This window comes from Chaetura pelagica, unplaced genomic scaffold, assembly GCF_000747805.2.
Source record: "Chaetura pelagica isolate M959 unplaced genomic scaffold, ChaPel_1.0 scaffold100, whole genome shotgun sequence".
NCBI lineage: Eukaryota > Metazoa > Chordata > Aves > Apodiformes > Apodidae > Chaetura > Chaetura pelagica.
Genome location: NW_009951789.1, coordinates 283,837 through 306,729, shown reverse-complemented (window position 1 = coordinate 306,729; position 22,893 = coordinate 283,837). Strand labels below are relative to the sequence as shown.

General features: G+C 38.8%; 1 protein-coding gene across 1 annotated transcript in view; it reads left to right on the top strand.

Moving 5' to 3' along the window:
• The window catches only part of CEP295 (centrosomal protein 295kDa), a 39,219-nt gene that overhangs the window by 4,938 nt on the left and 11,388 nt on the right, over positions 1-22,893 (top strand). Inside the window, exons 5-18 of the mRNA XM_010000083.1 lie at positions 2,630-2,740; positions 4,977-5,117; positions 6,218-6,401; positions 6,984-7,175; positions 7,877-8,101; positions 9,120-9,226; positions 10,747-10,956; positions 13,280-13,383; positions 13,509-14,592; positions 15,475-15,646; positions 15,812-15,964; positions 17,837-18,061; positions 20,663-20,769; positions 22,501-22,639. Of these exons, the coding sequence (XP_009998385.1) occupies positions 2,630-2,740; positions 4,977-5,117; positions 6,218-6,401; positions 6,984-7,175; positions 7,877-8,101; positions 9,120-9,226; positions 10,747-10,956; positions 13,280-13,383; positions 13,509-14,592; positions 15,475-15,646; positions 15,812-15,964; positions 17,837-18,061; positions 20,663-20,769; positions 22,501-22,639 (3,154 nt within the window). The remainder of the gene's footprint in view (positions 1-2,629; positions 2,741-4,976; positions 5,118-6,217; positions 6,402-6,983; positions 7,176-7,876; positions 8,102-9,119; positions 9,227-10,746; positions 10,957-13,279; positions 13,384-13,508; positions 14,593-15,474; positions 15,647-15,811; positions 15,965-17,836; positions 18,062-20,662; positions 20,770-22,500; positions 22,640-22,893) is intronic.

The window sequence follows — 22,893 nt, the reverse complement described above, 5'->3', positions numbered from 1 at the left end:
AACTATAATCCTAATCTGCTGCTCTGTGGTAATAACAATTGAATGAAATGTCATAAAATGGAAATAGGGCATCTTTGTTCATTGCAGGATTACTTTGAATATATGAAACACTTTCTGAAGATACTCCTATTATTGTTACTTTATGCAATTACAGAAGTGCTTTTACTCTAAATGTATCTATCATAATCAAGCTTAATTCTCAGAAGGATGGCTTTTAGGAGTTAAGTCCTTATTTAGTTAGACCAGCTGTTCAGCTACTTAATTGGAGTTAAACTGTAAACACCATTTTATCGACAAGCTTCCAAGAGATTCTTGTGAACTGAATTTTTAAATATTACCTTCAAGATTTTTATGGAATGGAAATGCAACCTAAAAACGTTGCTAGAACATTCTTGATTATTCATAATATTTGTAGAGTTGGGTTAGGTTTTCTATTTCAAGCTACATTACTGCTGCAGTTTTGCCAGATTTTATATAGAATTATTTACTACTTTTTTTAAATTTTTGTTTTTAAAAAAAGGGAGTTATAAACCTTCTAATGGGAGTATGGATGGATTCCTAACAGCAGTGGTTCTACCATGAGGTGTAACAATGGTATAAGTATTTTTTTTAACTCAATTGCTTTTGACATTACCTGGAAAATTGCAGCCTCCAACATAACTCTCATATCTTCACAGCTTTTTAATTAAATTCTGGAGATGTGATTGATTAAAAGTAATTCTTAATTTGTTAATTTTATTTTAAAAAATGATTAGGAAGACTGAGGTTTAATTATACATTCTGAAAGTAAGACACTATGGGTCAAGCAGTAAACATAATGAGGTTTAGGCCTGGGATTTGTCTGTTTTCAGAGCTGTAATCAGTATCTACAGGCATTTTGGCTAGTGTTGGTCTGTTGCAATTACTATGGTTTATTGATTAAGAAAATTAGCAATTTTTAAACAGCATTATGTACAAATCAAAATGAAACTCTTAATGGCATGCTCTTTTGTGCATATTTTTATTCCTTCCTACTAGAATAACAAGCATTTGCTTAAAAGCTATAAAATAAGTTACAGAAGTTCTTTCAGTAAGGCTTAAAGTGGTTGCATATTACAGGATTTTAATTTAAAGACTTCACTTTCTACAGTCCTTATAAAATAGCGAGAGATAATCCATACTGACATTTTTTTCTATCACCAAATTGGGTGAGAGTCTTGATCTGCTTGATGGTAGAAAGGCTCTACAGAGAGACCTGGACAGGCTGGATCAATGGGCCAAGGCCAACTGTATGATGTTCAATAAGGCCAAGTGCTGGGTGCTGCACTTTGGCCAAAACAACCCCCAGCAGTACTACAGGCTTGGGGAGGAGTGGCTGGAGAGCTGCCCAGCAGAGAGGGACCCGGGAGTGCTGGTTGACAGCCGGATGAACATGAGCCAGCAGTGTGCCCAGGTGGCCAAGAAGTCCAACAGCATCCTGGCCTGTATCAGGAACAGTGTGGCCAGCAGTAGGGACGTGATCCTGCCCCTCTACTCAGCCTTGGTGAGGCTGCACCTCGAGCACTCTGTGCAGTTCTGGGCCCCTCACTGTAGGAATGACATTGAGGTCCTGGAGCATGTCCAAGAGCAGAGTTACCAAGCTGGTGAAGGGTCTGGAGAACAAATAATACAAGGAGCGGCTGAGGGAACTAGGGGTGTTTAGTCTGGGGAAAAGGAGCATGAAGGGAGACCTCATCACTCTGTACACAGGTATAAGTTTTAAGATATTCCTGAGACTTATGCTGCTGTTTGTGTACATGTATTTGTTTACATTTATTTTAAACAGCTTAGGCTATGAAACTTGATGTTTTAGTTACTGTGGATAAGAATCCATTTTCAGGAGAATGTCTAGTGAAGAGGAAACTGAGAGAAAATTAATGAAGGAGATGTTAGAAGTATGAAGGCAGGTCCTACAGAATACTGAGTTACCCAACCTGGCTACCTCACTACTGAAAACATCAAGCTGAGCCAAAGAAGAGGGAGAGTCTGGTTGCTCAGTGTTCAAATTCTTTTGAACAGGAGTTGAACTGTAGCAGTGTACCCAAAACTTTTTGAAAGAATAAATACTTTGTATTATAGGAATGGACACATTTCATTGAAGTTATGGAGAATGCTCTTTTCTCTGGTCAACTAATATATTTGACATAATGGTTCCAAGTTTTGTAAAGGAAATCTATACTTGAGAAATGCTGTTTTGCTGTTGGATATGGTGATACTGTGGATCTTTGGTTGCCCTGCTTTGAGATGAGTGTGACAGCTGTTGTAAGTGGAATTTGTATCAGTATATTAAACTCAGGTGCTTATAAATGAAGGTAATGTGTTTGAAACATGAAGGCAGACCTCTCTGATGGATGTTAATTGGTGTGGAGGAGTTTGCCTTAGGCTGTTAAATGCTCTCAGTTGTTAAGCCCTCTAGGTTTACCTTGTGCTGATGTGATTTATTAATTAATTGTATGTAATGCTTTAAACAACAATATTTTCAGGAGATAATTTGGAGGGGGTGGCTGTCTATTAATACTAATTTAATTGTACAGATAACTTATGTTCTGTTTAGTTGCTTTGCTAGAGATACTGTTCTCTGATACAACTCTACTTGTACTTTTCTTCCTAGAACTTGGATGTGAAAAAGGCTACAGTGAAACCCTATAGTGCTGACAACTTTTCTGTTACACGTTATCATACTTCTGAACCTTATGTGGACAGAGAAATGGATGGAGAGCAGGTGATTAACTCCAAGTGTTTGTGATATATGCTTGCTTAAATCTTTATTTGTATTGTGTGCAGTGTCTGGATATCAGCAGTTCATGTGCAAAAATCAGAGTGGTTTGGGTTGGAAGGGACCTTAAACATCATCTAGTTCCAACCTCCCTGCATAGGCAGGGATACCTCCCACCAGACTTGGTTGTTCTGAGCCCTATCCAACCTGCCCTTGCACACTTCCAGGGAGGGGCCTCCACAACCTCCCTGGGCAACCTGTGGCAGTGTCTCATCACCCTCATGGTAAAGAATTTCTTCCTAATGTCTAACCTAAATCTTGCCTCTTCCAGTTTTTAAAACCATGACCCCTTGTCCTCTCATAAAAAGTCCTTCCCCAGCTTTCCTTCAGGTACTGGAAGGTGCTCTAAGGATCTCCCTGGAGCCTTCTCTTCTTTGGGCTGAGCAGCCCCAAATCTCTCAGCCTGTATTCATAGCAGAGGTGCTCCAGCCCTCTGATCATCTTTGTCATCCTCCTCTGGACTTTTTCCAGCAGGTCCTGTGTTGGCTCCAGAGCTGAACACAGTACTCCTGGTGGGGTCTCACAAGAGTGGAGTAGAGGGGGGGAATCCTCTCCCTTGACTTTCTTTTCATGCAACCCAGGACACAGTTGGCTTTCTGGGCTGCAAGCTCACATTGCAGGCTCATGTTTCGCTTCTCATCAACCAACACCCCTGTCATGCCCCACGAGGTGGGTGCGATTAGAGTTCCCCAGAAGTGGGGACACCGATTAAATGTCACATCCCACAAGGTAGGCACGGATATAGAATTGCCCAGAGGTGGGGGTCAGCCCAGGGAGATTTGGACTGGACCCCCATGCTTTATCAACTCCTCATTGAGGAGCCTGGGTGTGGCTGGATCCAATCCTACTCTCTGAACTAATCTCTTTTAACAACCCATTCAGCCAGCTTAACCTCTGGAATTTTCTGCATGGTACTCTTAGGAGTAAGACCATTACCAAGGAGGCTTATGCAAAATATTAATTAAAATTGAGTAAGATTATAAATCTTGTCAAAAAACACACAATATCACTCTCAAAGTAAAGGATTACAACTAGCAGAACTTAGCAAAGTTGTCCTCTCAAAATACAACTGGAAAAACTTAGCAAAATTAGCATTGTTACCCTTATGTGCTGAGAATAAAGTTAGAAATTGAGAGAGAGAGAGAGAGATATAAAGAAAGAGTGGGTAGGAAAGATCACCACCTGTGGATCCAACAATGATCTCAGCATGACATTGTGGTCCTTGCATGGTGGGCACGTGTACCAAGCATTCCAAGTCTGCCTCTTTTATGGCACCTGGCCCTGCCTCTCCTGGTGACGTTTGGCCTAATTTGTGCAGACTCAGTGTTGGGTTCAGGAAGGTTCTGGAAATGAGTCACTGCGGCACGGAGGTCCAGGTAGTCACTTGGCCACCCCCATCCAGGCTGACCAAGCAGTGACCTTTATTTTCACACATGTGCACTGTCCTTAAACAGGACAGGGGTCTTTTGAAAGATGGCACTGTGCCTCCATGGGGCTCCCCTTGCCAGCCACTGCTCCTTACCAAGTAAGGACAGTGTCCCATTTTTCAGGGCTCCCATTCAGAGGTCTAGACCTAAACAATAAGAGAAGGTATTGTAGTTTGCTCAGTTTTGTTATGGAAAATTCCCAAATGTAATCTTGGTAGCCTTGCTAATGCGCAATGATTATTTTTTTGTTACTTAAGTATTTTTTCATTTTTATCTGTTAGTATTATTTTCTTATTTAAAAAATGTGGATTGCTTCTAGTTTCCCAAATAAAAATTAAAATACATCTGAATTTTTTTTTCCCTTGTTTAGAACAAAACCTTGAGGACAGAAGTAGTCGATCTGTAATATCGAGCCTGTTACTCATTTTACCTTGTATTGTAGGAAAAACAATCACTTTGTTGTAACAAATAAGTTATACAAATTAATCTCCCTAGTACAGCTTGAAACTAGAACACTTTGATACCTGAACTTATGGAGTATGTAAACATCCATTAATTTATTTTTTTCAAAGGTGAAACCTAGTTTGATCCTGCATGCAACCAGGGATTAAAAACCTTCGTGGGTGTTCGTATGGCATTGTATGTCTTTTTTTTTTTAAGTGCTTCTGCTGCAGAATTATTTGTCTATTTATTGTTACATATGCTTTAAACTACTACGTATAACTCCATGGACTAAACTATTGATTGACTGCCAGCCAGATGCTCGGTTAGCTGCTGAGGAAGAAGGGAAACGTTTGGAGGAACTGTACAGGGAGGCAGAGAGGGAGAGAAGAGAGCAGCTTGAAAAGGCACATCTCAGAGGAAGTCATGCCTTGAAGAAGGTCCATTTGGCTCAGGTAGGCAAAGTAGTTGTGCCTGGTTTTAATTTCAAAGTGATCAGTGTTAAGTAAGGTCTGGGTAGGTGATTAGTAAAGGAATTCCAGTTACAGGAGGAAAATTGATGGACTAAATGGAGTTTTCAGAATGTGTTTAAAAAACATCAAACTGTTTGCTTATTTTGGCTACCTAGGAGGGAGAATGAATGAACATCCTTTAGTTTTTCTTATCGTAATGTATAACCATCAGTCAATCAATTGGTAATAAGCTGAACTTTTTTAAAAGGTCATGAGGTCTACTTATCCACATCAGCTTTATTTGGAATGAATTTTTTTGTTTCTTGGGGGAAAAAATAGGTTTTTATTAAGTTTATTTTTATTTTTGGAAAACTTTTCAAGTTTTTATCTCTTAGTGTTTAAGTCTGGAAATACTGAAATTATTTCCTCTAAGAAGTAAAACCTGAACTATTGAGGAAGGCCTTTGTACCTAGAAGTGTGCTCTGAAATTTGTTTTGTTGTCTGCTACCTTCACAAGTATTTTTGGAGCCCAGAAATGGCAAAGCTTCCTGTTTTTCAGCTCAGGTATTACTGGCCCTGAATGAGTTACCCAACTAAAATGGGGACCTGTGGAAATGTTACTGGTGCTCCTTAAGGTAACAGGAATAAAAACCCAAACAAACTTGAAATAAAGCTTTTTTTCAATAGGTTTCATATCTCTGTAGTGTGCCAAGAGTATTTAGGCACATCTTAAACTGTAGCAATTGCTGCAGTTTACACTAACAAAAGTAACTTGCCAAAGGAGGTACACATTTAGCTTATTAAAGAATTGTCAGAGTTCGAGGGGACCTCTAAGATTTAATTTTGTGGAGGAAACTTGGCCTACAGGTTTATAGGCTGATCCTTTATTTAACGTTGGATTTTCTAGGTAGTACTAATGACTCCTGTGTTTAAAGGTCAGCTACTGCCTTCTGTCAGGCACCTCCTCCCTAGAATAAAATGAATTTGAAACAGTAAGGATTAGTCACATCATGATAACCAAATGAAAGTATTTTATCAGTCCTGACATAAGGCTTTTTAAATGTGAGCACTAAATGTTTGTGATCCCTTCTTTGTGCCTGAAGGACAGGGAAAGACTGCTGAAAGAACTCGAGCAAATGCAGAACATGGATCGGATGCGCAGGAAACAGATTGTAGCACAGTTGCCACCTCAGCTTTTTGTGCCTGCATATAAACGCCTGGAAAAGAAGGAAGAATGGCAGAGAGAATTGGAGTTTGCTTTTGAAGATATGTACAGTGAAGACAGGAGTAAGTCACTTGTTGGAGGTTGCTGCCCAGCAGAGGAGAGGCTGCTTCAGCTGCCTGTTCCAGGTCCAGCCAGAAGCAAGGGTGTGTGTGTATCCACAGTGAGCACACACATGAACAGGCTTGAGTGCACAGACACACAGCTGGCCACACACACAGCACTCGTGTTAAACACAAACAGCACAAATGGCCCCATCCTGTTAGCTGCTCTGGCTGATCAGGATGAGGGCCTGTTAGTGGGATATACATCTATATATACAGCATGGATTCCTCCAGCAGTTGGTCTTATTTTGCCTAGTCCCCTGCATCCTGGGTCCCCACCCATCATGCTGTGGATCCCCCCAGTAACAGTTCTTAAACACTCAGTCTATCCAGTAATTCATCCTGGACCCTGTAGCATTCTGGTTACCTGACATGTCCACATATGCATTAGTATGCTCAAATAAGTGCTGTGTATCACTCAGTAAGTGCCTTTAGGCACACACTTCACCTAGCAGCAGGATCTCTATGGTAAGTGTAGTATTGCAATGCTTTTTGCTTTTTATTCCAATTGGTAGTTCTAACTTCCTGTGTTCTTTTAATTAGAAATGGAAGGAGACCTGATTTTGCAGTTTGAGCCACAACCTTTGCCAAGCCCTTCTGACAGATCTCAAGATAATGATCTTGATATCTCTTTGGAGCAAGAATCTGCTTGTGACACTCAACCAGAATCTACTTCTGACGCTAGACAAGATTTGGCACAGATGATAGAAGAGGAGGTCCCCAATGAATCAGAAAGTAAAACTTTTACACCTTATATTTAACTTAAGCTTTTTTGTTTTATAATATAAGAGATTTAGTTTACTGTATCAAATAAATTAGTAATAACTAAAATGTCTTAAGTAGTAAAATTAATGCCTGTGAAGTATTTCAGTATCAAGTAGTTTATCATGGGTGATCATACTCTAATGACCATGAATTTAAAAATTAAAATTTTGCTTCTTTTTCTAGTATACTTCATTAGTATACTGATAATAATTTGTAATGGTTGTAAGAACTGCAGTGTTACATGATGTGAACAAGATGTGTGTTAGTGAACTCTGCTGCTTGGCCAAGTGTTTCTGCCACATCCCTTTGCTGGCACCAGCTGTTTTTCAGTCTGTCATGCATTATTGTGTTACCAGTGCTAATACAAAGGAAAGGGCAAGAACATACAGGCAGGATGTTGCTTATTTCTGCAACAGTACAGTCTAGGAGTAGTCTGACTGAAACACTGCAGCTAGTTTAGCTCTCTTTTTATAGCATGCAGAGACAAATGACTGCTTCTGTCTTGCAGGTAAGAGAAAATATCATTAAGCTTTTAAAACTTGGTTATATACCTAAGCTATTTGTCCAGCTGTGTACACACAAAAAAAAACCCCAAACAAAAAGATGTGTTTTTCTGATATGAAAAAAAAACCACATTACTCAAAAACCTTAACAGTGTATATTCTTTATAGATCATGAAGAAGCAGAAATTCACCAACCTCGGCCAAAACTTTCCTTGAAGAAATTGCTGAAGAAGATTAGAAGCCAGAAAGAGGAGTGTACATCAAAAAGTGAGAGAGAGATTCCAAGTGAAATTGAGACTGTTGAATCGGGCACAATTGCTAGTGAAGAGAGATCCTTAAGTGATTTAGAGCTTAACTGTGAGCAACAGAAAAGTAGACCATGTGAAGCCAAAGGTACATGATACATTCTTGCATCAACATTTGTGGAGGAGGCATGAGCTGATGTGTCTGAAATTGGGGGAGAGGAGTTTCTACCTCCAGGCACCATTCTGAAAACCTTTTTGTAAAACTGGAATTTATAGCAAATGGAGGTTCCATTTTGTTTGATAGCCAAATAATTTTGGAGTTACTTCCCATTTCTTTCCTTTGTGCTTGTGGTGATGCTGTTGCTGAAGTTGGTGAAATTGTATGCCATGTGGGATTTCTAAAGTGCTATTGGTGTGGTGGGTTTTCTTCTCATTATTTTGCTTTCACAGGGTGCTTAGTTTTTTTGAATGAGATTTAAGTGACTTAGTTTGTGGACATGGATATACCAGCGTAATCTAGAATTGTAGAATGGTTGAGCTGGAAGGGACCTTAAAGATCATCTAGTTCCTATTCCTCTGCATGGACAGGAACACATCCCACTTGTTCAGTTTGCTCAGAGCAGACCTGCCTTTGAACCTTTTCAGGGAGGGGCATCTAAAACCTCCCTGGGCCTCCTGTTCCCAGGCTATAATGCCTGGGGATTGGAGAGTGCAACACGGGTGGAAACATGTCTCTGGGGAAAATCTGTTGCTATTTGAAGCTGTTAGTAAAGGATGGAGACTTGCTTTTTGTGCAATAGCCAATTGTTAGCTCATTTGCCCAGGGAGTGCCGCTCTTGTTCTGAGAGGTTCATGTGTGACTTTTTATTCCTCAGGATGATGTTGCTATTAGGCTGCCAAGTAATCTGGTTAGAAGCAAACTTCAGTCCCATTTGAGTTGGGCCATTAATGTACAGTCACGAAAGAGGCATGACAAGGGGCCATTAAAGGCTTAAATAAGAAAAAACCCTGATTTTCCATCTTACAGAGAGAGGCAGAGTAGTGGGATGTATGGAGATAGTCTTTTCAAGAGTAATTTATGTCTTGGGAAACTGTAAAGCAAGATGTAAAGAAAATCCAAGGCTTTTTCTGACTGCAATTACAGTTAAATAACGTGTGTGTTTTAGACCCTGTGAAAATGTTGGAAAATACAGTTGCAGCTGAAAATTCAGTTCTAATCCATCCTCAAGAACAAGCAGCTAAAGCTAGAATGGAAAAGGAGAGACAAAAGTGGGTAAGTGGGTGTGTACTTGTTCCTAGGTTTTAAAAAAAAAAATACTTAGGGAATACTTCACAGTGCTTCAGGTTATACAGCAGATATAGACCCTTATAACACGCATGTAACAGATCAATAAATTTTTATTCTAGCATTTTCTGTACTTAGTCTCTGTGTATTAACTCCTGAAAATTACTAAACGCTAGCTGGAATTTAGAATAAGTGGAAAAACCCAGTTTCTTAAAACCTAACAAATGCTGTAGGCAAGGGATGCCACCGTATGATTAAATGAGAATCACAGTTGTAGATTAACACCTTTTGCTTAAGGGAGGATGCAGTTAACAAGATACAACTCTGAAAACCTTACTAACCCATTGTAGTAACATAAGAGCCTCGGTGGGCATGTGTTTGGAGTGACAGGAAAAGCTTAGAAACCTTGAGTATTATGTTTGGTGGTTTGCTTTTTTAAAATTCACTAGGAGACTAATGCAGGAGGTCTTTTGTGTCTATGGGAATGCTACTTTTATTATATTTAGAAAATAATAACTTTGTGTTATTTCATTACAGGTATTGTGTATATGTTTCATTACATTTTCTTTTTTGATGTATTCTTAGAGACCTACTAGCTCTTATGTGGTGGTTTATTAATTAAAAAAAATTGAAATTCAGATCTTAGTGCAGCCTTAAATTGTAGAGTTAAAATAGAGAAATTCAGGGGAAAAAAATTTACAAAATAGTATTGGTTTATGGAAAATAACCCAAAACCAAACAATACCAGCATATTCTCAGTGAAACAGAGTTGTTACTTTCTTAAACATTAACTTTTTCCACTTTGCACCTGCCCAGGTGTATATATTACTAAGTCCACATTAACTGTTCTCTGGTCTAGCTTTCCTGACATCCCATTCAGGCTGTTGCATTAAAGGCTGTTGTCCCCTTCATCTCTGCCAGTACTTGAAAATTTTTCTTCTATTCCAAAAGTATATATGCAGTTGCTACCTGTGATCTAGGTGCTTTGTAGCCCATAGGTGCATGTAAAGAGAATATAAACAAACAAACCGCTTCAGAGATGTATGGAGTGTTCTTAAAGTGGTTAACCATTAACTATTGTAAAAGTTTTGTAAGGCTTGAAATAACATTTAAAGGTGTTGAACTCTTGATGACAAGCTCCTTAAAATGCAAAGTAGATTTCTGAATTCAGTTTAATAAAAGGACTTTTGCAGTCTCTGGAAAATAATAGTGTATTCTGAATGGTTAGATTCTGATTTTATCTATTCTGTTAATTTGAGAAGAGATAATCATGCAACAGTAAAAGGATTCAGGGACTGTTTGAAGTATCTAGCTAGTAAAACAATTATTCTTGTGAGCTTTGGAACCCTTTCTAAAGGCCTCCTGTGATTTGGATGTCTCTCTCGCAAGCAATAACATTTCTGCTGTAAGCTGGAACAAAGTTTTATGTGTGGTGATGGTGTGTGAGGGGGCTTTGATTTCTTTGTCATTCAGTTCCAGTGATTCACGCTCATTTTTCTTCTCAACAGAACAAGCAGATAGAGCAACAGAAACAAGAACAGCTGGCCTTGCTTAAACAACTTGAAGAAGAGAGAGAGTGTTTGAAAGCTGATTTTCTGAAGCTCCAAATGCAAACCTGTTTGGAGGAGGCAAAGAAGAAAAAAGAGGAAGAGCAAGTTCAGCTGGTACAACGCCAGAGCATCCCTTCTGCAGATCAGCAGAACAAAGTGGAACATGAGGTGAAGAATTATAGAAAATTATGTGTAGTTTTTTAATTATCTTTATTCTAAAAATGAAGAGCACCATTTTTCAATTTTAAATTAAATCAATCAAGAAAATACATTTCTTAGGCTATTAATCATATAAGAAGCTTTATTCTCATTAATGTAGAAGCTTTTATTTCACATTTTATCACCGGATTTTGAATATTGTCTTTGCAAAGTTCCAGGGACAGCATATCTGTTTAAAATACCCGTTCGGAATCTGATTAAGTCATATAATGATTAGGCATTTACACATACCCTTTTTCAAGAGGGGAAAAAAAAATGTTAGGGAAGAAAAAAAGACAAAAAATCCTATCTACATTTTTGTCTTTCTGAATCTCAAACTGCTACTTAAATGGGAGGAATTGATTGAGCATGAAAAGGAAAGTAATCTTTTTTAAAAAATCTTGAATCATTTGCACAACCTGTACTTTTCTGAGAATCTGATTGCCTTGCAAGTACAGCTCTGTTGAATCATTGCTCACAGAATCACAGAATTTTTTGAGTTGGAAGGGACCTTAAAGATCATCGAGTTCCAACTCCCCTGCATGGGCAGGGACACCTCCCACTAGAACAGGCTGCTCAGAGCCCCATCCAACCTGGCCTTGAACACCTCCAGGGATGGAGCCCCCACAACCTCTCTGGGCAGCCTGTTCCAGTGTCTCTCCACCCTTACACTGAAGAATTTACACCTGATCTCTAACCGAAATCTCTCTTCTTTCAGCTTAAAACCATTACCCCTCATCCTCTCACTGCAAGCCCCTGTAAAAAGCCCCTCCCTAGCTTTCCTGTAGGCCCCCTTCAGGTACTGGAAGGCCACTAGGAGGTCCCCCTGGAGCCTTCTCTTTTTCAGATTGAACAATCCCAACTCCCTCAGCCTGTCCTCATAAGAGAGGTGCTCCAGCCCTTGGCTCATTTTCATGGCCCTCCTCTGGACACGTTCCAACAGTTCCACATCTTTCTTATGCTGGGGGCACCAGAGCTGGATGCAGTATTCTAGGTGAGGTCTCACCAGGGCAGAGTAGAGGGGCAGAATCACCTCTCTTGATCTGCTGGCCACACTTCTTGTGGTACAGCCCAGGATGTGCTTGGCCTTCTGGGCTACAACTGCACATTGGTGTCTCATGTCCAGCTTTTGATCCACTAGAACCCCCAGGTCCTTTTCCACAGGGCTGCTCTCCAGCATGTCTTTGCCCAGCCTGTATTCATATCTTGGGTTACCTCAGCCCGGGTGCAGGACCTTGCACTTGACCTTGAACCTCCTGAAGTTCACCTGGGCCCACTTCTCCAGCTTGTCCAGGTCCCTTTGGATGGCATCCCATCCCTCTTGGCATATCAACTGCACCACCTAGCTGCGTGTCATCAGCAAACTTGCTAAAGGTGCTCTCAATGCCACTGTCAATATCATTAATGAAGATATTAACACTGGTCCCAGCACTGACCCCTGAGGGACACCACTTGTCACTGTTTTCCATCTGGACATAAAGCCATTGACCACTACCCTCTGGACATGACCATCTAGCCAGTTCCTTACCCACTGAACACTCCACCCATCAAACCCATATTTCTCCAATTTAGAGAGAAGGATGTTGTGGGGGACCCTGTCAAAGGCCTTGCAGAAGTCCAGATAGATGACATCCACTGCTTTTCCCTGGTTGACTGATGTAGTCACTTCATTATAGAAAGCCACTAGGTTGGTCAGGCAGGATTTGTCCCTGGTAAAGCTGTGCTGGCTGTCCTGGATCACCTCCTTGTCCTCCGTGTGCCTTAGCATGTCTTCTAGGAGGATCTGTTCCATGATCTTCCCAGGCACAGAGGTGAGGCTGATAAGCCGGTAATTCCCAGGGTCCTCCTTTCTACCCTTTTTAAATATGGGCGTAACACGTCCCTTCTTCCAGTCACCAGAGACTTCACCTGACTGCCATGACTTTTCAAATATCATGGACAGTGATTTGGCAGCTACATCCCCCAGTTCCTTCAGGACTCTGGGATGTATCTCATCAGGTCCCCAAGTTTGTTGCTGGGTCTGTTTACCTGTTTGAGCTAAGCTGCTGTAAGCACCATTGACTCTGACCATTTGTGCTCCGCTTGCCAAGAGAGACTGCAGCTGCAGGCTGTCTGTTCCAAAAGTTGCTTTAGCTTTATTGTGTCAGGCTGAAATCTCACAGACTTCAAATGGTGATACTTCAGTGGCTGCTGTAAACTTAGCAGCAAAAGAACGCACAGCTTAAAGTTGTTTTAATAGTTTTATGTGAGTTATTTGTTATATGTGCACTTAAAATGATTTTATTCTAATTAGACTGGAAATAAAACTGTATCAGAAACCAGGACCAGGAGTCCTAGAGAAGACAACTGTTTACAGATGATTCATGATTATCAACAACACCTTCTGCAGCAAAACAGGTAAATTCCTTTATGGAATGAAGTCTGATTTGCCTGTTTCGAAATCATTTGAATTATTTTGGTTATTGAAATTCATGTGAATCCTTGCACCACTCTGGAAAGATTCACATTTTCTTTGTGTTCAGGCTGCACAAACAGACCATTGAAGAAGCTAGGAAATGTCTACAGGAGTATCAGAATAAATTGAAGGAAAAATACTTAGCTACTTCTGCAACACCTTCAAGCTCTGTGGAAGCAAAGTCAATTACATTAAAGTCTGTCTCAGAACCACTTCTGCAGAGGCAAGGAGTGCAACCAACACAATACCAGTCACCTGAACAAGTTCGTGCACAAGAGTGTGCACAGTCGCTACCTGTGTGTTCAGGAACATTGCATGTGTTGCAAAAAACATCTTCATGGAAACAAGACGATCAAATGCACAACGTTTGTCCTTGCAGACATGTGCAGTTTTTAGAAGAATCTAAGCAGAAGCATGCAGAATTTCACTTGTCATGTGGATCTCCTTCTCAGGAACAACTGGCAATGTTTGAAACATCCAGTAATCATGTTGGAGAGCCATCTCGCTTCCAGTTACCGTCAGGGTTAGTCATGAAAGATGTCACTGCAGTAAGAACACAACCGGAAGAACATGTACAACACGTTAGGTTTGTTTTGCCTGCAGAAGATTCCTCTGAGCCTTTAGAAACAGTGCACTTCAAAAAGTTGTCTCAAAAGATGTCTAACCATCAAACAGAGGCAGAAGTTGAAGAAGAGTCTCCACTTAAGATACCCTTTGTGCCAGCAACAACAGGATCTCATATAGTTCAGGCAACCTCAGCTGATTCTTTGTCAAATCAGCAGGGATCTGCAGAGAGCACCATCAAAACAAGCCTGGAACACCCCCTCAGTCTTTCTGAACCTGTGACTTTATCTCGTGAAGAATCTAAAGCCCAGAGTGTTGAGGAATTCTTGATACCAAAAACTGGAGATGCGTCTTTGTTAAATTATTCTGGTATACAAAATTTAAGAAACAGAATGTTGGCCTCATCAGAAAGCATCCAAGCTCAGCAGAGGTATTTGAAAGAATTGCAGGAGCAGCTAGATGCACAAAGAGAAGCTCTTATTTCTAGACAGAAAACACAAGAACAGCTACTTCTACAAAAGCAAGATAAATTGAAGGAGCAGATGCAGAGACAGCAAGAGGTGTTGAAAGAATTTCTGAACAAGCAGGTAAGCTTTATAAATGCTTTGCATGGCATATCATGTTGTAAGTGATTAAGAGTGAATACTACTAATTAGTGAAGTATCCCATGCTGTGTCAATAGTTCTAGGTGATTTACGAAAATGAAGATTTGAATTAGAACTTGGGATTTGTAATCAGTACTTCTTTGCTGTAAGCCCCAAGAGCGCTATTGTGTTCAGTCTGTTGTGCTTGGTCTCTGAACATAATGCCTGTTGAAATAGTTACATTATCTTAAATACCTGGAGGTGTAGTTTTCTTCAGCTCTAGAATTGCAGCTGTATGTACCTCAAAGGATATTGTAAGCATTTTGAATAGATTATTTTTTAAAGTTTGTATTTTTGTGTGTACCTGGTAATTTATTGCGTTGGCGTGTGTACTTTTGACTTCTATTTTTGCTTGTTTTCTGGGTAACAGAAGAAAAATCCAAATTTATTTTTGAGTTTCTAAAGAAGTTTGCTTTTGTGTTGTTTTGTTTGGTTTTTTTTTTAAACAAAAGCTATCCTAGAAAGATACCTGTTGCCTGGAGTCTCTATCTTGCTTTTGCAGTTTCCAAGCAGCTAAAATTCCTGAATTTTGGAGCTGAAAAAATAAAGCAGACTTTTCAGGAATTGTTCTGTTAAAACTGCTGTGTATTCTGATCTGATCTAAAAAAAAGCCTTGAAAGTGTAAATAATTAAGTTTTAGCACATTAGTTTTGTAGAGCTAAAGTACCTATATGTCCAAATGTGTTTGTAAGCTAAACAAGTCTGTCCAGTATCTCGCATACTTGAGCTTCTTTCTCAAAGTGCTCCATATTAGTGTTTTAATAAGTAAGTATAAACATAATCTTACATATATAATTGCTTCACTCCCTGCCTCTCCCTTCTAAGGTGAGACATATCTGCACAAACGAAGAAATGACAGAGGCACAAAAGCCTGACTGGATTAATAGGACCGATGATTTCCAAGTCTCAGAAAATTACCAGCAAGACAATTGTGGCAGGAGTAAATTTCACAGAAATGCAATTATTCCACAGGGCATCAGTCAAGCTAAGCAAACTGGTAACACTTCATAGTATTTTTCATTATATTTTTTCCTAATTTTGCAGCTGAGGTGGAATTATCTTCCATCTCTGTACATCTTTTTTATTTATTTATTACATATATGTATGTATTCATATATATACACACACATATAATTGCAACATGCAAAACTTGGTTTTACAGAACAGTCTGAGAAAATTCTGTGTAGAGAACAGAAGTGGAGACCTTCCAGACCACCAGTGACAAAAGTCAAGTTAGGGCTTAATTTGGAGCAACATGAACTTAGCATCATACCAGAAGTAGACACACCGAAGAGTGGCAACATATCTTTTGCAGGTAAAAAAATATATATATATAAAAATATATATATATACACACACACACATACACACACACACACAGACACGAGGCCTACAAGAAAACTGGGGAGGGCCTTTTTACAAGGCCATGTAGCAATAGGTTGAGGGACAATGGTTTTAAACTGGAAGAGGGTGGATTTAGGTTAGACATTAGGAAGAAATTCTTTAGTGTGAGAGTGATGAGACACTGGAAAAGGTTGCCCAGGGAAGTTGTGGATGCCTCTTCCCTGGAAGTGTTCAAGGCCAGGTTGACGGGGCTTGGAGCAACCCAGTCTTAGTGGGAGGTGTCCCTGTCTATGCCGGGGGTTTGGAACTAGGTGATCTTTAAGGTCCCTTCCAACCCAAGCTATTCTATGATTCTGTAGTTATAAAATATATAATAAATTCTGCTTTTCCTGAGAAATACAGATGGAGGAAATTTTCTGAAGAGTCTTTGAGATTTTTCAGCTGACACTGTTGCCTTGTTTTTTTAAGGTATAATTTATATACTAGCAAAGTGAGTTACAGTTTAGAAAAGCTTATCCTGTCAGTGTCTGTCTACAAAAACATAATCAGAACAAAATTTTACCAATAAAAGAAAATTCACCATAAATCCATGGCTTAAGTTCCCTGTTGAGTTTTCTGCTTGGTAGAGTCTGTGTTAATAGACAATTGTGCAGCAATTGTAAGGAGAACCATGAGAGCTGATGGACAGTGTTTAAAGGTTTAGCTTTTGAGCATACCAAGAAAGTTAGTGTGAAGTAAGGGGATAGGATCAAGTTTCTACTGAAATGTTTAGACCCTTTTATTTTTAATTACAAAACACTCTTTGTAAAAGTTCTGGAGAGCAACAATACAAAGCAGTTATCGCTTTCCAAGTAAGTTGTTACAGTCTGCATACAATGCTTTGTAATTCTCTGTATGAAACATTGAGAGCCACACAAAATCATGTGTTCTAAATGTAAACCTGTTTTGAAAAGTCTCTTCATAGCTAAAATGTAATACATATTTTACAGAAGTTTTAATATTTTGTCAGTATTTTTAAAAGGACTAATCAGAACAATTGGAGTAATTGTAGGCCTGTCAGGCTGGCTTTCATCTCAAGCAAAATACTGAAACAGCTGATATGGGACATTTTTTAATTAAAGGTAATTAATGCTAGTCAGCATCAGTTTGTGCAGAATAATTCTTGTTAGACCAATTTAGTATCTTGATTAGACAGCAAGTTTTGCTGGTGAAGGTTTTGATTTAAGAATATATATTGTCAAAAGCGCTTACTTGGCTTTAATTAACACGTTACACATGTTACTTTAAAAAAAAGAAGTTTTCTGAAATACAATCCAATGAAATTCTAGAGTATGGAATACTTGATTGCTGCGTAACCCCAGTATGATCCACAGGTGAGTTATTCCTGTATTGTTTAACCATTGGTATTGGTAGGTAGTAAGGAGTTGAACTTGAGATTTTTATTGGATTGGGAGGCCAAAAAGGTTTCCTCTGTGGGGTGGATTGTGAAGAAAATAAACCTTTAAACTAGAGCAGTTATATTGCTCTGGGTTTGGAAAAATTACTGAAAGTTTTTGGTGGATTTGCTATATGGAAAAATTGGTTTGAATTTTTTTTTAATAAATACTTTGGTTGAGAATTATTTTTTGAGAAGTCTGTGACCTGTATAATCTTTCAACCTATATAATCCATAGACTGGCTAATGCAAAGGTTTTTACTGACACTGTATTGCTCACTTTGTTGAAATGGAGCATCGTATAAAATCAGCTGGTTCCTTTTGTAGAACAGATTATGCATCCTTGTGTTTTTTCTGAAGAGCAAAACATTTCTATGCCTAAACTGCTTACAAATGTTTTGAATTCAGATAAAACAGGTTCTGTTGGTGGAGAATCTTCTCCCATTTCCACCACTGGGGCGTTTGCATGTTTGAAATACTACAGTCATGCTCTTAATGAAGAAGGCAGGTTACCTTCCAGCCTAACAAACTGTGAGCAACAAATCTCTAATGGAAGTTCAAGACAAACTAAACAGTCAAGTAGATTATTACAGGAGATGCTGAGGATGACTGCTGAAAACTCGTGTGATTCAGGTGAGCAAATCTTCCTTCAAGGAGTTACGAGTGTAGCATATGACCTGACTTAAAGAACAGGCAGTGCTATTATAACACTGTTTATATTTCAGTGTAAAAAAAGAGTGTTTCAATAAGCATATGGCTCAGAATGGCTGAGTTTTTATGGGTTTGGAGGTTTGTGATCCTTACTATTCTAGTAACAAAAGTCCACGTCACAGTAAACTTCATTGCTGGTCAACAGTTTCTTACCCATGGCAAGTGCTTTGGATCTGTAAGTTGTAAAACTGTCAGTAAATAAACTTCTTAGTATTGCAGAATTCCACATATGCATAGGGAGGGAGAAAACTGTTGTAGAACACTGCAGGGGCATATTTCTCCTGAAGGAGGAGTCTTCTATCCAGATTTCAATGTGTCCAGGTTTGCAGCTTCACCAGGTGGCAGCCTGGCTTGAGTGTACTAGTGATGTGCCTGATGCAGTACCCAGGGATTCCTTGTATGGACACAGAGGAAATTAATGTTTAAAAAGAGCTCTGGAGAGTTAACATGCTAATGTAGAGAGGTCACTGAAAGATGAGTGTCACTATCTGACAGTGTTAGTAACAGACTGTGGGGGCCAGGTTAGTCTTATGTGGGGGGAGAGAAGATGGACCATTCCCCACAATGAGTGTATGTAAGAAACTGCTTAAAAATACAGTTGAGCCAAAAAGAAATAGAAGGTTGAGTGTTACCCTTAGCTCAAAGAAACACCTGTGAAAGAATCAGCTCTTAGTTATGACAAAAGTAAAAAGTGCAAAGATTGATTTATTCCCGGTCTTTTATGTTCAGCTGTGAAGAGCCTTTATGTAAACCTTTACAGCTTCAAGTACAGACTGTGTCCATATGTGACAAAGTTAGTCCAAATCCATAAATTTTGAGCCAAGTTGTTTTCAGTATTAAAAAAAAAAAAAAAAAAGTTATTTTTGCATTGAAGTGTTTTGTGAATGTTCAAAATAATTTTTGTTACAAGGTTGTTGAAACTACTAAGTGTGTTGTGGGTAGCTTTGCCTGGCTAATAAAAGGATGCAGAAGACTAGTTTTAGGTAAAAAAAGACAGCAATTTACTAAGAAGTTTTTCAAGAAATTGGACTAATGAGTGGATGTCAATGTTTTTAAGTCCTACTGTTTTTCCCTGCCTATACAAATTTATTTTGTCTCTCCAGTCTTGGAATAATACTGACTCAAAGGCTTCAGTACTTTCAGTTACACTTGCTGGGAACTTTATACAAAGTTTACAAAACATGGACTAAAAGAATTTGAAGCTTTCTACAAGGTGAAAGCATCTCATCCACTAAAACTTTCAGTATCCATCTAAAATAACTATATTACTGGAGCTGCAAAGGAGTTTTCAGCAATTTTGCTACCTTATATGTACATCTTTCCTAGCACTACAGTTGTGTAGCATTCACCTCATGTTTTTGCTAGAAATTTCACTGCTGCCCCAAATCTTAAGATAACTTTTCATTTACTTTTGTTGAGTTATCCTTTTCTATTCAATCAGGATTTTCTAGGAATTGAAGTTGGTTTGAAAAAGTGCATATAAGCTTATTTTCTTACAACTACTTCCTTTGGTTCTCAAAATACTTTTAAAAATATATCTACTTAAACTTCTCACAAATAATCTTGTAGTTTTCAACAATATTTGAAGAAAAGGTTTGTATTTTTCAGAGTAAGTTGTAGAAGCATTGCTACATCAGCCATTACCAAATTAATATGAAATATCTTAGTGTAGTATCTTTATACATTAGTGGGTATTTCATATGCACAGTTTATGTAAGAGGATTAGAAAACTTTGTGTTAACATCTCTATTAAAAAAAAACCAAACAGCAAAACAAAGCTTTCTGTGATTATGATATGTAAGAGGATTGTCCTCTTGAGCAGTTCAGCTACCAAAACTACAGGATCTTTGTAATTTAAAGCACTCTGTGGCACTTTTTAGTAACTACTGCAGTATCTTTAGCAAGACAATGCACAGTCTTCGTTTCTGAAGGGGAAACTTAAGATGCACTTTAAGTTGTTACTTATGATAGTAGCCTTGATTAAGGTTTTAATTTATTTGGGCTTTTAAGAAAAATGTTTGCTACTTTATTTTAATCAGAAAATGTCTAAGTTCTGTGGTAGCAGTCATGCTGTAGTTAAGTCATCCAGTGATTCTGATTTGTCTGATCTAAGTAGAATGTCTCCTCTTTGTAATCATTGTAATGGTAAAGACAAAATTCCACCTGCTGCAATTAAATGATTACATAACACTTGCAAAGCCAGGTCCCATCATGAGAAGTCAAAGCATGAATTTCTAGCTCTTTCTGCACGCTCTGCAGAGAGCAATCATGCTAGTTTGGAAGTTTAGGAAAGCTGTTTAAGGAGATCCAGGGGTTGCCAATTAAATTGGAGGTACAGTGGAGCAGAAAATCTGTTGTCGGGTATGAAGGAAGAGGTAAGAATACAGAGTCAGTGCCCCAACAGCGAGGACGGCAGCAGTGGAGTATTGCTGCCATCTGGTGTTCGAAAAAGAAATAAATTGCTAACTGGGAACTCCAAAGTTGCTTGCTTTTCCTTATCACTTCTGTTACATTTGTGTTAAGCCCAGTCCCAGGATTCTCAAGTGGCTCAAGACTCAGCAGTTCTTGATGCTGAAGTTGGAGAGAGAGTTGCAACACATTCTGGACCATCATTCAGACATGATAATACGGTTAGTCATATAAAAATAACCATGTAACTTTATATTTTGTGGTGAAATCTGTCTACCTTATATTGGAGGTCTAAAACTGGGTGCAGTATTCTAGATGCAGCAGTTTAACAAGCACAGGTTGGACAGCGAAGTCAAAAAAGTGATGGTAAAGGGAGTTAAATCCAGCTGGTCAATTGGTGTTCCCCAGGGCTCGGTTTTGGGGCCAGTTCTCTTTAATGTAATTACCAATGACCTGGATGTGGGGATTGAGAGGACAAGATCATCCAGCTGCTGTATGAGCAGGAGTATGGCCAGTAGATCCACTGTAGTTATTATCTCTCTTTATAGAGTCATAGAATCATTAGGGTTGGAAAGGACCTCTAGAATACTGCACCCAGTCTTAGACCTCCCCTGGCAGGCTCCAGCTTGGACAGATGCATGATGTTCTTTCTGAACTTTGCACTTGCTGAGTTCAGTAACATTCATGTAGAGCCAGCCTCACAAGGTCCTTCTAGGTGTCAGTCCTGCCATTCAGTGTATCAGATGGACCTCCCAACTTAGTGTTAATCTGCAAACTTGGTAGAAGTGTCGTGTTGCCTCCTCTGGATTATTGCTAAAGCTGTTAAAGAGGACAGATCCTAGGACAGAGCCCTGTGGTGTTCCACTTCTCACCTTCAGGTAGGGTGTAATCCTTTAAATGCTGTCCTCTGAGTGATTATCCAACCAGTTTTTTAATCCATCTTGTCAGCCATCAATCCAGGTTGTGATGGCCAAACAGGGATACAAGAATGTGGTGAGAGGCAGTGTCAAAAGCCTTGTCAAAATCAACAACAATGGTATCCCTTGCTTTTACCTCACTTGAAGATCCCAGTGTTTTGTTTTGTCAGGAGATAAAAACAATATTTTAAAAATGCTATGTGTAATGTGTGTATATAAAATTATCTTTAAATGTATGTGTATTTCATGTATATCTTAAATATATTTGTATAAGGTAGTATATAATGAAAAATGTAGGAAGGGTTTCTTAGATTTTTGCCTTTTTATCTTAGTGCACCTCTTAATTCAGGGTTTGAGAATAAATATTCATCTTGAATTTCTCAGAATTTGGAAGTATAAGGACCCTCATTCTGTTTTGTGACTTTGTAGGGTTTACCACAAAATCATGTTTTGTTTTGTGACTTTGTAGGGTTTACCTCAAAATTAGGGATGCTAGCATTTTAGGATATTTTACATTATTTTAGTTTAATTTCATGTAATTAAATTTTAAGTCAGTCTCCAGTATGCAAATGAGTCAGTGTTGCAAGAATATGTAAAGTTCCTGAGTTTTTATGTGTTGCATGTGTATTCCTCTGAGACCTACAATTCTACTGAAGTGGGTCTGTGATGAGAAATAGCCAAATCTGACCACCAGAAGATAAAATAGTCTTCCAGGTGTCATGATTTATATACAGTTCTGAGAGGCTTTATGATACTCTGTGTGTGTGTGTGTGTGTGTGTGTGTGTGTGTGTGTGTGTGTGTGTGTGTGTGTGTGTGTGTGTGTGTGTTGAGGGGAGGGGGCTGTTGGGGGGGGATGTGTCTGGGCCACTGGGTGTGAATGTTTGATACTGAGCAATGATGAATCTCTTACTTGCCTGACTGTGCAAAACATGAAGGCTTCTACACTTGAACTGAGCTCAGATAAAGTGTGTGGATTTAAAGGTTTAATTATAAACATCTGAATAAATGGTAATTGTTATGTTACTTCATCCTAGGAAGTGCTTTCTAAGGTAATAGCCACAAAGTTAGGATCAGAGGCTTTCACACAAGGGATACCCTGTGAATTATCTCCAACAGTTTCCACTGGAAGTTTTTTAACTAGTGAAAGGTTGGATGTAAGCCCCGTTGACACTGGTAAGTTTTTGGGTTTTGTTCTTGTAAAAGAAAAATTATATTCTCTTTATTTTATAAAATAATTGGCCTAACTTACTAGACATAACATTCTTCTGAAATAGGCTAATGACTAACTTCACCTAAGAATGATTAATGAGTGTAACTACACTGTTTCATTGTGTTAATTTTTCTTTTAATTTTTGGGATAATTTAACTTTATAACAGCTTTGGGAAAGGATATTTTGAGTTTTATTAAGCAACTCTAACAGTTTTCA